This window comes from Mandrillus leucophaeus, unplaced genomic scaffold (assembly GCF_000951045.1).
Source record: "Mandrillus leucophaeus isolate KB7577 unplaced genomic scaffold, Mleu.le_1.0 Scaffold265, whole genome shotgun sequence".
NCBI classification, from domain to species: Eukaryota; Metazoa; Chordata; class Mammalia; order Primates; family Cercopithecidae; genus Mandrillus; species Mandrillus leucophaeus.
This window is the reverse complement of record NW_012102754.1, coordinates 2,719,689-2,735,630: the sequence shown is the minus strand read 5'-3', so window position 1 is coordinate 2,735,630 and position 15,942 is coordinate 2,719,689. Positions and strand designations below refer to the sequence as shown.

The 15,942-nt window shown below is 44.4% G+C and overlaps 1 protein-coding gene across 5 annotated transcripts; it reads left to right on the top strand.

Annotated features, from left to right (window-relative positions):
• The first annotated feature begins 1,532 nt into the window (after positions 1-1,532).
• ZNF619 (zinc finger protein 619) lies at positions 1,533-14,965 on the top strand. Of its 5 annotated transcripts, XR_001006506.1 has the most exons (7): positions 1,533-1,777; positions 2,347-2,432; positions 6,336-6,489; positions 6,669-6,818; positions 7,054-7,170; positions 11,361-14,445; positions 14,641-14,965. XR_001006506.1 is itself a non-coding variant. In XM_011984300.1 (6 exons), the coding sequence occupies exons 3-6, from the start codon at positions 6,410-6,412 to the stop codon at positions 12,791-12,793; spliced, it is 1,680 nt and encodes a 559-aa protein (XP_011839690.1). In that variant the 5' UTR covers positions 1,533-1,777; positions 2,347-2,432; positions 6,336-6,409; the 3' UTR covers positions 12,794-13,142. The 5 variants fall into 5 exon arrangements, 4 of the variants coding, with proteins under 4 accessions (XP_011839690.1, XP_011839692.1, XP_011839691.1 ...); XM_011984300.1 differs by lacking the exons at positions 6,669-6,818; positions 14,641-14,965 and adding an exon at positions 8,162-8,211 and having other exon boundaries at positions 11,361-13,142; XM_011984299.1 differs by lacking the exons at positions 1,533-1,777; positions 14,641-14,965 and having other exon boundaries at positions 2,409-2,432; positions 6,699-6,818; positions 11,361-13,142.
• The last annotated feature ends 977 nt before the right edge of the window (positions 14,966-15,942 follow it).

The window sequence follows — 15,942 nt, the reverse complement described above, 5'->3', positions numbered from 1 at the left end:
GTTTTGGAGACCAATGTTCTGGGTTAAGATCTTAAGAGGTTTTGGAGACCAATGTTCTGGGTTAAGATTAGAGGTTTTGGAGACCAATGTTCTTATTATGCAGATGAAACCTCGGGGTAGCAGGCTTCAGAGAGAAACGATTGTAAATGTTTCTTATCAGACTTCAAAAGGTGCCAGACTCTGTTAGTTAATTATCTCCTGGATCAAGGAAAAGACCTCGAAAGTGAAGGGGATTCTTTACAAAAGGATGTGGATTTTCGCCACAAGAGACTGCTTTACAGGGCCATTTCAAAATATGTCAAATAAATACATTTTAGGGTAAAATACTTCAGTTTATTTCAGGACCTGTTATCTGTCACGTGAGACTATACTAGTCAGGTTAGAATTTGGTGTCTTATTGCTATAAAGAATTTGTTTTGGGCTGGGCGCGGTGGCTCACGCCTGTAATCCCAGCACTTTGGGAGGCTGAGGCGGGCGGATCACGAGGTCGAGTTCAAGACCAGCCTGGCCAACATGGTGTAACCCCCTCTCTACTAAGAATATAAACATTAGCCGGGCGTGTTGGCGGGCGTCTGTAATCCCAGCTACTCAGGGGTTGTGGCAGGAGAACTGCTTGAACCCGGGAGGCGGAGGTTCCAGTGAGCCAAGATCGCACCACTGTACTCCAGCCTGGGCGACAGAGCAAGACTCCGTCTCGGGGGAGGAAAAAAAAAGTTGGAATCAGTCTCCAGATCTCTGTTTTTATGTTCATGCTGGTTCGTAGTGCCTGAATTCCAAGAGCAGAATGAGGCAAGTCCGATCCCCTGCTTCCCATCATGGCCTGAACTAGATGACCAGGTTTTCTTTGGAAAGTTTTGGCGGAGAGGAGTGGTCCATTCAGTTGGTTGGGGGACTTAGAATTTTATCTTTGGTTTACAGAACTGTCGCATGAATTGACTCAGTTAATCCACTGAATTTATAAATTACAAACTTTTACCATTCTCAATTGATAAATTGAGGCAACAATTTAAGTATAACTTGAGCAAGTCCATACAGAGTGGAGCCAGGAACGCAGACAATGAGACCCCATACCCCATGGTCTTAGGTCACAGTCATTAAGTGGGAGACAGGGGCTATACATTCATTAGAATGTTAAGTTAGGAATTAAGTAAATTAGGTAAGGAGTTAGGAATTAAGTTACGAATTAATTGTTAAATATGGAGGAATTTATCATGTAGTTGGGGTACTAAGACATAAGAGAAAATAATAATAAACCAGGAGCGGCCGGGCGCGGTGGCTCACGCCTGCATTCCCAGCACTTTGGGAGGCCGAGGCGGGCGGACAGCTTGAGCTCAGGAGTTCGAGAACAGCCTGCACAACACAGCAAGAACCCTGTTTCAAAAACAAAAGCAAAAATTAATTAATTAATTAATTAATTAATTAAAATAAAAAAACAAGCCAACCAGGCGCAGAGCGGTTGTGGAGAAGGGAAGCAAAGGGTGGGAGTTTGGTTTCGGGGGAACCATAGAGAAGGGCCAGCCTCCCGGCTTCCTAGAGAGGCCGTAGGGACCGACGGCGGGCTAGCTAGTGCTTCCGTTTTGGCCGCCTTGCGAGCGCTCGGGTTGAGTTTCCCGGGCTTCCCCGACTCGACTGCCTGTTCTGGAGGTCGGGCGTTGGGCCCTTGCAGAGATCGCCGAGGGGCCAGCGCGGCCGCCCGAGCCTGGGCCCAGTCCCCAGTCCTCAGAGACGCACTCGACCTTCCTGCTCCGAAGAGCTGGCTTGATGTCCTCGGGTCGCGGTATTCATGGGAAGGATGGGAGCCGTGACTATAGGGTCTCCTGTTCCCGGGGTGGAGTGTTCAGATCCCGGTTAGGTCTTCGGTCAGCATCACCCGCTGGGACATTGAGCGTCTTACCCTTGTCACCCGGGGCTAGGTCACCACTTGCATTTTGTCCTGCAGCCTGTGGTTTGTTTAGGGGTCTCCGTTATATCCTACTTTCTCTCCAGAGACTTGTTTTGGGTTTTTGCCACGATCACTAGAAGCATTCAGTCAATACAAACTACTTAGTAATGTATTCATAGTGGAGCCAAGAAGTTTTCTTTTTTTAAAAAAAAACAGCCACGCATCCACTGCAGTTCTTGATTCTTGCTTTACAGATATTCTTTCTAGAGTCTCCAGTGTCACCGAGCAGATCTATAGGAGAATATGCAGAGGGAGCATTTGCAGCATCCCATGAATCAGTGGAGAGGGTGAATGAGAACAGCTAGTGTGCCAAGAATATCTGCAGTGCTAGTGGCAGGAGACAGGGGAAGAGGCGGCAAGTGTAGGAGACAGACAGGATCAGTCTCATTGTGGTTCTCTCTTAGCTCAGCAGGTTCTTACTTTTCCAAACCTAGAGGGCAGTGCATGAAGCCAGGAGTCATCAGCCATGCTCCAGACAGTGTGGTTCCAGGTGAGCAGAGCTTTCTTTCAGCTTTCCGTACTCAGAACAGATATGGAAGGTCAGTACAGGCCCAGTAGCCTGACTTGACCAGTCCCATGCTTAGTTTTACATCGACAGACTATGTAAAAACAGTATGCGAGGGGAGTTGAAGAACTAGAGTAGGTGAACTTTGGAGGGTTAGGTGGGTTGGAAAAAAAGGAAAGAATTATCCTAGAAAATGGGAATCTGCATTCATGAGAACTGAAAGTGTGGCCTGGAGATGAGCAGCTTTTGCATCACAGAGGTCACTTGTTAGGTAAAATGTCAGGCCTCCTCCCCAGATCTCCTGAATCAGAATCTACATTTTTACAAGATCTGGAAAATTAAAGGGCAGATTGAAATTTGAGGAGTGCTAGTCTGCGTAACAGTACACAAAGAAAAGCCATTTCTGAGGTTAAATAGACACTTCCAAGGGAGTAGTTTACCCTTCAGACTACTCAGTTAAGGTACAGTGAAGCCAGAACTGGAAGCATCTGGAAAATATAGATTGATGAGGGAAGTGTATTTTTGGAGGAATGATGAGTTTGGAGCTGAAGCCAGTGCCTTTAGCTCAATGCAAAGACATCAGGCTAACCTCTGTGAGAGTCTATATCCTTTCCTGGCTACAAATTCATGTAGCATTGGGAGCACTTTTCCCTCCAATTTTCTTGGTGGTAGATGATAGTTTTACTGGATTTTTCCCCAGTGTCCTAGATCATGTAATGAGAAAACTGAGTTTGTCATGTAATGGATGTATCTTGTAACAAGAAAGCTCCATCCCAAGGACTTAAAAACAATGTGTGTGTCCTTCTTTTGGTGGATATTGGACCATCCACTTCTGTTGGAGCACTTCAGAGAAAATCCATTCCTACAAGTCAGGAAGTGTTCTGTGGGGGTATGCTGTGCTCTCCTGGTGCTTTGCCTGAAGTGCAGTAATCACTTAGGATTAGATTCCACAAAGAGGACCCCAAATGACAGTGGATTAAACAAGGTAAAGGCTTCCCTCTCATACAAAAGTGTCGAGAGTCAATCCAGGGCTAGTGTGGCAGCTCCTCTATTATCCTGCTCTCAGACTCTGTCTTTCTGTTCTACCATCCTAGTAGTGTCTCACCTGCTCTAGGCCACTTTATTGTCCAAGGTGGCTGCTTGATCGCTGGCCATCATGTGTGCATTCCAGCTAGAAGAGGAGCTGCCAAAAAAAAAAAAAAAAAAAAAAAGGTGAACCTCTCTCTTTTAGGAACCTTCCCATAAGTCCCCAACAATATTTATACTTGCATTTCATTGGCCCCACTGGGTTGCCAGGGCTGAGTGCAACCTCAAGTAAAATTAGGATTCCAATACTAAGAAAGAAAGGGGCTACACACACACACCTGTCAGTCTTTGCTACAATCTCTTAAGAGGAACATTTGTCATTTAGAATCTTCTAGGAAGTTCCCCCAATCGCATCTGTGGTTGTAGTAAGTGCTGAGATTTATATGATATCATGTGCCAGGTGATATCTTAGTGCCCTACAGATAATAACTTAAGCCATCCTTGTAAGAGTCATATCAGATAATTACTATTATTATCCCAGTTTTACAAATGGGGGCAACTGAGGCACAGAAAGTTTAACTGTCTCATCCAAGGTTAACAGCTAATGAGTATTAGAGATACTATTTGAACCTAGGGAGTCCAGCTTAGAGCAAGGTTTTTCAACCTTGGCATCATTTACATTTGGGCCAGATAATTCTTTGTTTGGAGGATGTCCTGTTCATTATAGGATGTTCAGAAATAGCCCTGGCCCACTATCTACTAGATGCCAGTAGCACTACCATTACCACCACACTGCAGTTTTGACAACTAAAAATGTCTCCAGACATTGCCACATACTCCCTGGGGGAAAAAATTGCCCCCATGTTAAGAGCCACAGCTTTAACATCTGTGCCATTTGCCACTATGTTGTGCTGCCCCTGTGACCCACTTCCTATAGAAGGGAGTCAATAGCCCCACTTAATGGAGAAAGAGTAAGTGCAAGTAAAGGACAGAAGAAGAATGATCACAGATAGAGAAGATCTGGAGAAGCTAAGTGTTTCCGAAAACAAGGAACCAAAGAATGTGCTGATAATTAGAGTGATGTTTCAGAGGTATGGAGAGGTAGAACATAATGTGAAGAAAAAGGGAGATCCATATTCCCAGCTGTTGACTCTGAAGGAAGTAAGACAAGAGTATTAACAGATGTATTTATTCTGTACTGTCCAGGAAGGTACCCCCTAGCTACATGTGCCTATTTAAATTAAAATCAATTAAATTTCCTCAGTCATGCCAGCCACATTTGAACTTTCTCGCTAAGGGGTAATCTGATTACTGTATAGTTACTGTTTTCATCTTGTAACTAATAAGCAATCTATGAGGAGACATTTAAGGTCGTGCGAATATTCTGCTTCTCATCAAAATTTCCTCCTAGATATAGCATCCATGATGATTTTTGACCAAACCAATCTTTACAATGATGAATACAAATCTTCTAGTACTTCTTCTTCTCTTTTTTTTTTTTTTTTTTTTTTTTTTTGTTGAGATGGAGTCTTGCTCTGTCTGTTGCCCAGGCTGGAGTGAGTGGTGCGATCTTGGCTCACTGCAAGCTCCGCCCCCTGAGTTCAGGGCTTTCTCCTGCCTCAGCCTCCCGAGTAGTTGGGACTACAGGCACCCGCCACCACGCCCGGCTAATTTTTTGTGTATTTTTAGTAGAGACGGGGTTTCACTGTGTTAGCCAGGAGGGTCTCGATCTCCTGACCTTACAATATGCCCACCTCGGCCTCCCAAAGTGCTGGAATTACAAGCGTGAGCCACGCGACCAGTCCAAATCTTCTAGTACTTCTATGTTATATTTCTTCACTCAGAAGAGACTTAAGTACAAAGAGAAGGTTGTTGACATGATGAACTGAGAAAGACTACAGTGTGAGTCAGAGAGAGATGTTATAGTGGGACTAATTCATATAAAAGTGGTCAGTTCATTTTGCACTTTTTGCTTCCTTATACAACCTTGTTATAAATACTCAAAGAGGACTCCTTTTAGTCTATTTCAAAGTGTTTAATATTGCTGATTCCCATCATCTGAAAATGGACATAATAATTCTTATTTCACAGATGTGCTATAATGATTGAGCAAATTGATTTAAAAGTAGCTGACACAAAGCTCTAAACAACCTGTGATGGTTTCCTTCTTCCCTGAGAAACTGGAAGTGGTTTTAGTGGGAAGCAGAAATAGAGAGACACATAGTGAAGAGGACAGCGTTGGCAGGTCAGACAGAGCTTAGGTGATCAGTGGGCAGATCTCTGCAGAAGGATGGGAGATTGCCATCCTGTCCTGGAGTGAAGTATGTTAGGAGACAAAGAAGTAACATTGCACATCACTTTCAAGGGAGAACTATTAATACCTTCTGATAAGGCAAGATGATAGAAAGGGGAGAAATATCCAGGATGAAAGGAACTTTATCCCCATGAAATCACTCCTCTGTCTGTAGCAGAAAATCTGGAGGAGGAAGACCAGAAAGAAGCTGAGTGGAGGACCCTGATAGGTGCTTCAGGATGGATGGAGGCACTGTGAAAGACGATTACCTGCTGTGGTCGATTTAGAAAGCATGCCAGAAAAATATACCTGGCCTGTGGAACCAGACATAGGTTGACATGATCACCAGGCAGAAAACAGCAGGTGCTGGGCTCTGTGCTTAGGATGGTAATATTAGGGCCCCAGAGGTATGCACATGGAAAGTTGGAATGCTGGTCTGGGGCTGCCCCTGCTGGGGTCCTGTGTGGCTCTCCTTGCCAGTACAAACCTTCCATGGGGCTCAGTGCCATGAATTCCAGTAAATGTATCCCTTTCCTAGAATTCAGGCCTCTCCCTCTGTTCTTGTGCAGGGTTTGAGCAGGAACCTGTTGTTTCAGGAGCCGGTGACCTTTGAGGATGTGGCTGTGTACTTCACCCAGAATGAATGGGCCAGCCTGCACCCTATGCAGCGGGCCCTGTACAGGGAGGTGATGCTGGAGAATTATGCAAATGTGACTTCCTTGTGTAAGTCCTTCCTCTCTGAAACTCAGCTTCTGTCCTTGGGGGCTCTTAAATTCCTCCTTAGCAGATCTAGGATGTCTTAATACCATCAGAATTGATGCCCTATGGGCTGAGCTCCCTAATCCCCAGTGCCAGGAGTAGCTGGATGGAGAAAGAGCTGGGTTCACTTTGATGTTTAACAGGACTTTTCTCTTCCCTGATTCCTAATGGAGACCCAACTGCAGGGGGCTTTCCTCTGAGCACAGAGAGAACTGAGAAGGTTCCTGGTGCACTGCCTTCATTCCTTCCATCTTCCAGTTCCCTGGAGGTGATCTTGGCCCTATTGCCTATGTGTGAGTCCCTTAGGGTCCTTGTGTATACACCCCCCAGTGACTGTAGGAGCTTTCTGTCCTCTTAGAGGCCAGAGTAAGCTTCAAGCCCTTCATTAGATTCTGCAGATTCACTCCTCCCTGACTTCACTTAGTCTCCTGGGCCATTCTCTTCTATTTTCACCTGGCAAAGCAGAGAGTAGTCAGAGGGAGGTCAGTGGTGATTCTCCTCAGCTTCCTGTTTTTCTTTCTCCTCTAGCAGCATTTCCATTCTCCAAACCAGATCTGATATTCCAGCTGGAGCAAGGAGAAGCAGCATGGGGCCCAGATCCCTGGACACTTGCTGGGGGAGAGGCCCTGAGAGGCATGTGCACAGGTGAGCAGGAAAGCCTACCATCCTCCTTTCCAGCTTTGCCTCCTCCTTTCTTTTAACAATTTAGCATGAAAAAGAGTTTTTCCTTGTCGTATGATGGTTGTGGGCATTAAAATAGTCACTCTTATTCAAAGAAGTGTTGCTTACCAGAACTTCATCTCCAAACTGGAAAAGACCACTCCCACCATTTTATTTCTGCCATTTTTCTTTGTAAAGCTAAAGGATTTCAGGCTGGGTGTGGTGGTTTACACCTATATCCCAGCACTTTGGGAGGCCAAGGTGGGAGGATGCTTGAGGCCAAGAGTTCAAGACCAGCCTGAGCAACATAGCAATACCCCGTCACTGCAATAAATAAATAAATTAGCTGGGCATGGTGGCATGTGCCTGTAGTGCCAGCTACTCAGGAGGCTGGGGCTGGAGGATCCCTTGAGCCAGGAGTTTGAGGTTGCAGTGAGCTAGGATCACACCATTCCACTCCAGCCTGGGTGACAGAGTGAGACCCTATCTCTTAAAAAAAAAAAAAAAAAAGATTTCAAACAGGCTTCTGTTGGTTGGTCAGCTCAGGAATATAAACACAATATAGTAAGAACTTGGTTTTTGTTTTTTGTTTTTGTTTTTTTTTGGTTTTTTTTGAGATAGAGTCTTGCTCTGTTGCCCAGGCTGGAGTGCAGTGGCACGATCATGGCTCACCACAACTTTCGCCTCCTGGGTTCAAGTGTTTCTCCTGCCTCAGCCTCCTGAGTAGATGGGACTACATGCGTGCGCCACCGTGCCTGGCTAATTTTTTAGAAGAGATGGGGTTTCACTGTGTAGGCCAGGCTGGTGTTGAACTCCTGACCTCAGGATCCACGCCCGCCACCCCTGCCCCGGCCTCCCAAAGTGCTGGGATTACAGTGTGAGGCACCACGCCTGGCCAAGAACTTGGTTTTTAAAAAATTTATTTATTTGTTTGTTTGTTTATTTTTTGAGATAGAGTTTCACTCTTGTTGCCCAGGCTGGAGTGCAATGGCGTGATCTTCACTCACCACAACCTCCGCCTCCCAGGTTCAAGCAATTCTCCTGCCTCAGCCTTCCAAGTAGCTGGGATTATAGGCATGCGTCACCACACCCAGCTAATTTTGTGTTTTTAGTAAAGACGCGGTTTCTCCATGTTGGTCAGGCTGGTCTCGAACTGCTGACCTCAGGTGATCCGCCCGCCTTGGCCTCCCAAAGTGCTGGGATTACAGGCGTGAGCCACCGCACTTGGCCTATTTATTTATTTTTTGAGACAGAGTTGCTCTGAAAGCTGAAGTGCAGTGCACAATTTTGGCTCACTGCAACCTCTGCCTCGCAGGTTCAAGCAATTCTCCTGCCTCAGCCTCCCAAGTAGCTGGGATTACAGGCACCTGCCACCACGCCCGTGTAATTTTTCTAATTTTAATAGAGACAGGGTTTCACCATGTTGCCCAGGTTGGTCTTGAACTCCTGACCTCAGTGCTTCTCCCACCTCAGCCTCCCCAAGTGCTGGGATTACAGGTGTGAGCCACCACACCTGGCTAGAACTTGTTTTTATAAGAACATTTTGTGTGTGTGTATAAAACTATATATGTAAATGGAATTTTTCTAAATTCCTAAACACTGAATTTTATATTAGCTTTTGAAAGAAAGCTTGTTTATGTATTGGGAATGAATGGTTTTCTTTTTTGAAAGATACTGAATTGAGATAAATGTAAAGACCAATCAGAGATTTGGTATATAGCCTTCCTCATTCTATGGGCTCTGTTATCATATTCTGTCAATCTTTTATGCTCTTCAGAGCCTCTGTAAGGCAAATGCTCCTTTCTAATCCCCCTACTTTGCCTTAATCAATGCCTTAAATTGACTTCAGCGTTTCAGATCCTCTAGCGGCTTTCCCAGTATCCTGCCTGCAGTTGTTAGCGTTGCCCCTTGCCACAGGTGCGCATTGTCTATTTAGCCTGCCAGATGAATCACATGAGCACCCGAAGTGTGCCTAGTGCAACTGGGGAACTGAGTTTTTAATTTTATTCCATTTTAATTAATTTACACTTAAATAGCCACATGTGGCTAGTGGCCACCTTTTGGGAAAGTGCAGCCTTAAACAATGAAAAGAGCAGCCTCAATCTGTCTTTTGTAGTTTATAGATTAGTAAATTTCAAATTCTGGTATGTATCAGAATTACTTGCAGGGCTTGTTAAAACACAGATTGCCAGATGCCACCTCCAGAGATTCGAATTCAGTAGACTGGTGTAGGGCTGAGAATTTGCATTTCTTTTTCTTTTTTTTCAAGATAGGGTCTTGTTATTTTGCCTAGGCTGGTCTCAAATTCCTGAGCTCAAGTAATTCTTTCACCTCTGCCTCCTAATTAGGTGGGACTACTGGCACACACCACCAAACCCAGCCCCATTAATTTGCATATCTAACAAGTTCCCAGATGATAGTGGTCCAGGGACCACCATTTGAGACCACTGTTCTTGAAAATCTAGAACTGTATTCTTTAACTCTGGGTTGCAACTCATCAATGAGTTGTTACCAGCTTTTAAAACTTAGACTACTCTGTATTAGGTGTAAATAAAGACTAAAGTAGTATAAAGTCTATTGTGAATGCATCTTTTTTTTTTTTTGGAGAGACAGTCTCATTCTCTCCCCCAGGCTGGAGTGCAGTGGCACGATGTTGGCTCACTGCAATCTCTGCCTCCCGGGTTCAAGCGATTCTCATGCTTCAGTCTCATGAGTAGCTGGAATTACAGGTGCCCGCCACCACACCCAGCTACTTTTTTGTATTTTTAGTAGAGACGGAGTTTTACCATGTTGATCTCGAACTACCGGGCTGATCTCGAACTCCTGACCTCAGGTGATCCACCTGCCTCGGCCTCCCAAAGTGCTGGGATTACAGGTGTGAGCCACTGCGCCCGGCGTGAATACATCACTCTTAATAAGGACGTTGTTTTGTTTCGGTTTCAGCTGTGTGTGTGTGTGTGTGTGTGTGTGTGTGTGTGTGTGCAAGCATGTCTGTATTGTTTTAGGATCCAAAATGTGAGTCATGGTCAACAAGGCTTGAAAAACACTAAGATGAAAGTTTCATTTGTCAGATCTTTGGTGCTTGACAAGGCAAAAAAGATTTCTATGTTGTGCTACCAGTGAAAGCATGATCCCCATGCCCCCAATCCAATTGCCATCTCCATTATGGGCAGGTTCTTGGCTGAACCTGTCTTTTTTCCTTTCAAAGGTCAGTCTCCCAAAGGACAGCACTTGGGTTTTAAAATTGTGGTCTTCTCATGACCCCTTTGTAAACAGCAGTGTTACAAACTGCTTTCTGTCCAGCCATGCTTGTGATAGAGAACTAGAGAACATTTCTTTAAAAATTACAGAATATTTTAAAGTATTTTGACAGGTTTTATTGGACTTTGAGATCCACTGTTGTAGACAGTACCTCCCAGCCCTCTGCATACTATGTGGTACTACAGCTGCCTACCCATCTTTCTCTTCTCTGGTTTAGAGATTGCTTTTCTCACTTTTGGCTTCCTCTACTTTTCTTTATTGCTTCCCCTTCCTGCAACTTCACCCCATTCCCATTTTTCTTTAACCATTTGCCTCAATCAATAGCTTCTGCCATCCACAGTTTTTGTTTTTTGTCATCCATATGGGATTGCTTACCTTCTTAACCTTCAGTTTGTTTACTTTCCCTTTGAGGTACCATCAGGTGGCTATGTCTTTCTCAAAAAATTCATGTGTCTAGTGGGCGTGGTGGCTCACACCTGTAATCCCAGCACTTTGGGAGGCTGAGGTGGGTGGATCACCTGAGGTCAGGAATTCAAGACCAGCCTGACCAACATGGAGAAATTCTATCTCTACGAAAAATACAAAAAATTAGATGGGCATGGTAGCACATGCCTGTAATCCCAGCTACTTGGGAGGCTGAGGTAGGATAATCGCTTGAAACTGGGAGACAGAGGTTGTGGTGAGCCAAGATCATGCCATTGCACTCCAGCCTGGGCAACAAGAGTGAAACTCTATCTCAAAAAAAAAAAAAAAAAAAGATCATGCCATTGCACTCCAGCCTGGGCAACAAGAGTGAAACTCTATCTCAAAAAAAAAAAAAAAAATTCATGTGTCTAGGGCAGGCTGATACTGATTAATCCCTTTCCCTTCTGGCATAAATAAGGGACTCTTGTGTTTTCTTTTTATCATGCTAGGTGGTAAAACCAAGACTAAGAATGAGGAACAAACTGCACAGCTAAACATTTCTAAAGAATCAGAGTCCCACAGACTGATAGTGGAGGGACTGCTGATGAACATTCCCCAGCACCCTGACTTCAAGGACAGGTTAGAGAAGTCACAACATGATACAGGGAAGAAAACAAATATAGGGGATTGCACAGATTTGGCAGTCCAGGATCATAAATCTTCCACCATTGAAAGGGAGGAGATAGCCAGGAAATTGGAAGAAAGTAGTGTCAGCACACATCTCATTACAAAGCAAGACTTTGCCAAAGAACAGGTGTTTTATAAATGTGGTGAGTGTGGCAGTTACTACAACCCACATTCAGACTTTCACCAGCATCAGAGAATTCACACTAATGAGAGGCCCTACACATGCAAAGAATGTGGGAAAACCTTCAGATACAACTCAAAACTGTCATGGCATCAGAAAATCCACACTGGAGAGAAACCATACTCATGTGAGGAATGTGGACAAGCCTTTGGTCAAAATTCCCACCTTTTTCAGCATCAGAAGCTCCATGGTGGACAGAGGCCCTGTGAATGTACTGACTGTGGGAAAACCTTCAGCTATAATTCAAAACTGATTGAGCATCAGAGAATCCATACTGGGGAGAAGCCCTTTAAATGTCAGGAATGTGGGAAAGTCTTCAGGTGTAGCTATGACTGCATCATCCATGAACGAATTCACACTGGGGAGAAGCCCCATGAATGTAAGGAGTGTGGGAAGAGTTTGAGTTCTAATTCAATTCTGATTCAGCATCAGAGAATCCACACTGGGGAGAAACCTTATGAATGTAAAGAGTGTGGCAAGGCCTTCCACCACAGTTCAGTATTTCTTCAGCACAAGAGGTTCCACACTGGGGAACAACTCTACAAATGTAATGAATGTTGGAAAACTTTCAGTTGTAGCTCCCACTTCATAGTGCATCAGAGAATCCACACTGGGGAGAAACCCTATGAATGCCAGGAATGTGGGAAGACATTCAGTCAGAAGATCACTCTGGTTCAGCATCAGCGAGTTCACACTGGGGAGAAACCTTATGAGTGTAAGGAGTGTGGGAAAGCCTTCAGATGGAATGCAAGTTTCATTCAGCATCAGAAGTGGCATACCAGAAAGAAACTCATCAATGGAACAGGGCTATCTGCAGTTAAGCCCTACTGCTCCTCCACTGTCCTCTCTCCTCTGCCTCCCCAACATGCCTGCTCTACCCCAGCCCCACCAGGGCCTCCCTTATCTTCTTCACATGCAGTGGTACTTCCTCCCTCTTTGCCTTTCTTCCTGCTGCTTCCCTCATCTGAAAAGGCCAGTCCTTCACCTGTCCAAATAGTACATTTCTTTCAGGATCTCGCTTCTTCTGGGAAGTCATCCCCTCATAGCCCAAATCCTTTGTCTCACTCCCTGTAAGCCCCCTTATGTTCTCAACATCAATTGCACATCAAGTTAGGGATTCCACTGGTCTCCTGATTGTGTCTATTGATATTCCTCTGGTCTTGTGTTGTATAAATTGTTACTGTTTTCCTAACTTCATTTTAAGTTCTCACACTTAAGGACCATGTTTGATTAGTTTATTTTATCCCCCAGGTAGGAAATGGCAGCACTTAATTCCTTATCATGTTCACATTTGGGCTGTATTATCAGTCTGCATCTTCTGGAGCTACTGGAGTTGGAAGAATTTGCAGAACATTTTGAGGTTTAGGGCATATGGCATTATGATTATGATGAGATGGGGCATTATAATTAGAGGCTAGGAGAAATGCAAAGCCTATGGGAGAAGATAATCAGATAAAGTTTCCAATGATTGCTTTCAGGAGTTTTTTTGTTTTTTTGTTTGTTTGTTTTTTGAGCCAGAGTTTCACTCTTGTCGCCCAGGCTGGAGTGCAATGGTGCGATCTTGGCTCACTGCAACCTCTGCCTCCAGGGTTCAAGTGATTCTCATGCCTCAGCCTCCTGAGTAGCTGGGACCACAGGCATGCACCACCATGCCCAGCTAATTTTGTATTTTTAGTAGAGACAGGGTTTCACCATGTTGGCCAGGCTGGTCTCAAAATCCTGACTTCAGGTGATCCACCCACCTCGGTCTCCCAAAGTGCTAGGATTACAGGCATGAGCCACTGCATCCAGCCTGCTTTCAGGATTTAAGGAGGGCTATTTGGTGGACCAGTGGCAAGGCTCACTGAAAGAATTTAAAACTTGGAATTTTTTATTACCTTGATAGCATAAAAAATTATGAGGGTCCTGTTTATGCAGGAAGAAAATGAAGTGATGAGTTGGCATTGATAGCAATAATGTAAAATTATGTCTTTGAGCTTTATTGGAAGAGGACATGGTTTTTCAGTTTGGGTTCCTTCTCTATTTTCTTTTTACATTTTCCTTTTTTTTTTAGAGACAGGGTCTTGCTCTGTCACCCAGGCTGGAGTGCAGTGGTGTGATCATGGATCACTGCAGTGTTGACCTTTGGGGCTCAAGCAATCTAGGAGGTAGTGCAGCCTCCCAGCTTCTCAGAGGGCTGATGTGGGAGGATTGCTTGAGCCCTGGGGGCATACACCACCACACCCAGCTTATTTTTGTATTTTTTGTTGAGACAGAGTTTTGCCATGTTGCCCAGGCTGGTCTCAAACTCCTGGACTCAAGTGATCCTCCCACTTCAGCCTCCCAAAGTGCTGGGATTACAGGCCTGAGCCACCAGTTCCAGCCTCTATTCTTTTTCATATCTGTTGAATTTCAGTACCCGCTCATATATGTAGGTACGAAAAGTGACTTGGACTTGCACCCTTTAGAGTAGATGCCTGAGTATAGTAATCTCTAAAGCTATACATGGACTGAACTTGTTGGCATCACACTGGTGAGCACCAGAGGCAAAGAGAAGAGAAACCTGACCATGACTTGCTGTAGTTCCTCAGAAGTGAGTCCATTCCTGATGAGTTACTATGCAGGCCCTTGGATGTTCTCACACCTACTCCAGATTTCCCTATGACTAAATCTGAATTTTATTGGTGGCAGTTTTAAGTTAATTTTATAAAGAACTGTTTTGGTGACACCAAGAAATTTTTTCTATGGTTTAAGTTTTAAGTTTCAATGTTTTTTTGTTTTGTTTTGTTTTTTGGTTGGGTTATAGATTTACTTGGGACCAGTTACCCCTTTTTTCTTGCCTGTTTCCCCCATTGGAATGGGAATGTCTATCTTATGCCCATTTCACCATTGTATTTTGGAAGTAGATGACTTGTTTTGACTTCACAGGTTTACAGCTGGAGAGAGATTGCTATGGTTTGAATATCCCCAGCAAAATTCATGTTGAAACTTAATCCCCATTGTAACAGTACTGGGTGGGGGGCCTTTAAGAGTGATTAGAATTAGATAAGTTCATCAGGGTGGAGCCTCCACAATGGGACTGGTGGCTTTATGAGGAGAGGAAGAGCAATGTGAACTGGGACACATGCTTGCTCTGTCTTGCCTTTTGATGCCTCCTACCATGTCATGATGCAGCAAGTAAGCCCTCACCAGATGCCTGCACCTTTATATTGGACTTCTCAGCCTTCAGAACTGTGAACTAAATAAACCTCTATTCTGTATAAATTACCCAGTATATGGTATTCAGTTAGAGTCACACAGAATGTAACAAGACAGAATACTGGTAGTCATAAGTAGGTTTGCTGCTCTGACATTTACACAAAAATGTAGAAGTGGCTTTGGAACTGAGTAATGGGTGGAGGCTTGAAAAATTTGGAAGATCAGGTCAGACAAAGCCTGTATTATCTAATGGAGCATTAAGGGTGATTTTGGCCAAGGCTTAGAAGAGAAGACTAGGGAAAGTCTGAAACTTCTTAGAGATTACTGTTGGTCCTTGAACAACTTGGGTTTCAACTATGTGGGTCCACTTATGGACTTTCTTCTGCCTCTGCCACCCCTGAGATGGCAAGACCAGTCCCCGTCCCCTCCCCTTCTCAGCCTGCTTAACATGAAATGACAAGGATAAAGACCTTTATGATGATCTATATAATATAGTGGATTATATTTACTAAATATAATTTCTCATGATTTTCTTAATATTTTCTCTAGCTTTATTATAAGAATATAGTATCTAACATGTATAACAAAAAATATGTGTTAACGACTATATTTCAGTAAGGCTTCTGGTCAACAGTAGACTATTAGTAGTTACATTTTTGGGGAGTTAAAAGTTATACGTAGCGTGGAAGTTGATGCCCGTAACCCCTGAGTTGTTCCAGGGTCAGCTGTACTCAGGTGATCATGACAAGAATGTTGATATAGGCCGGGCGCGGTGGCTCAAGCCTGTCATCCCAGCACTTTGGGAGGCCGAGACGGGCGGATGACGAGGTCAGGAGATCGAGACCATCCTGGCTAACCCGGTGAAACCCCGTCTCTACTAAAAAATACAAAAAACTAGCTGGGCGAGGTGGCGGGCGCCTGTAGTCCCAGCTACTCGGGAGGCTGAGGCCGGAGAATTGCAGTGAGCTGAGATCCGGCCACTGCACTTCAGCCTGGGCGACAGAGTGAGACTCCGTCTCAAAAAAAAAAAAAAAAAAAAGAATGTT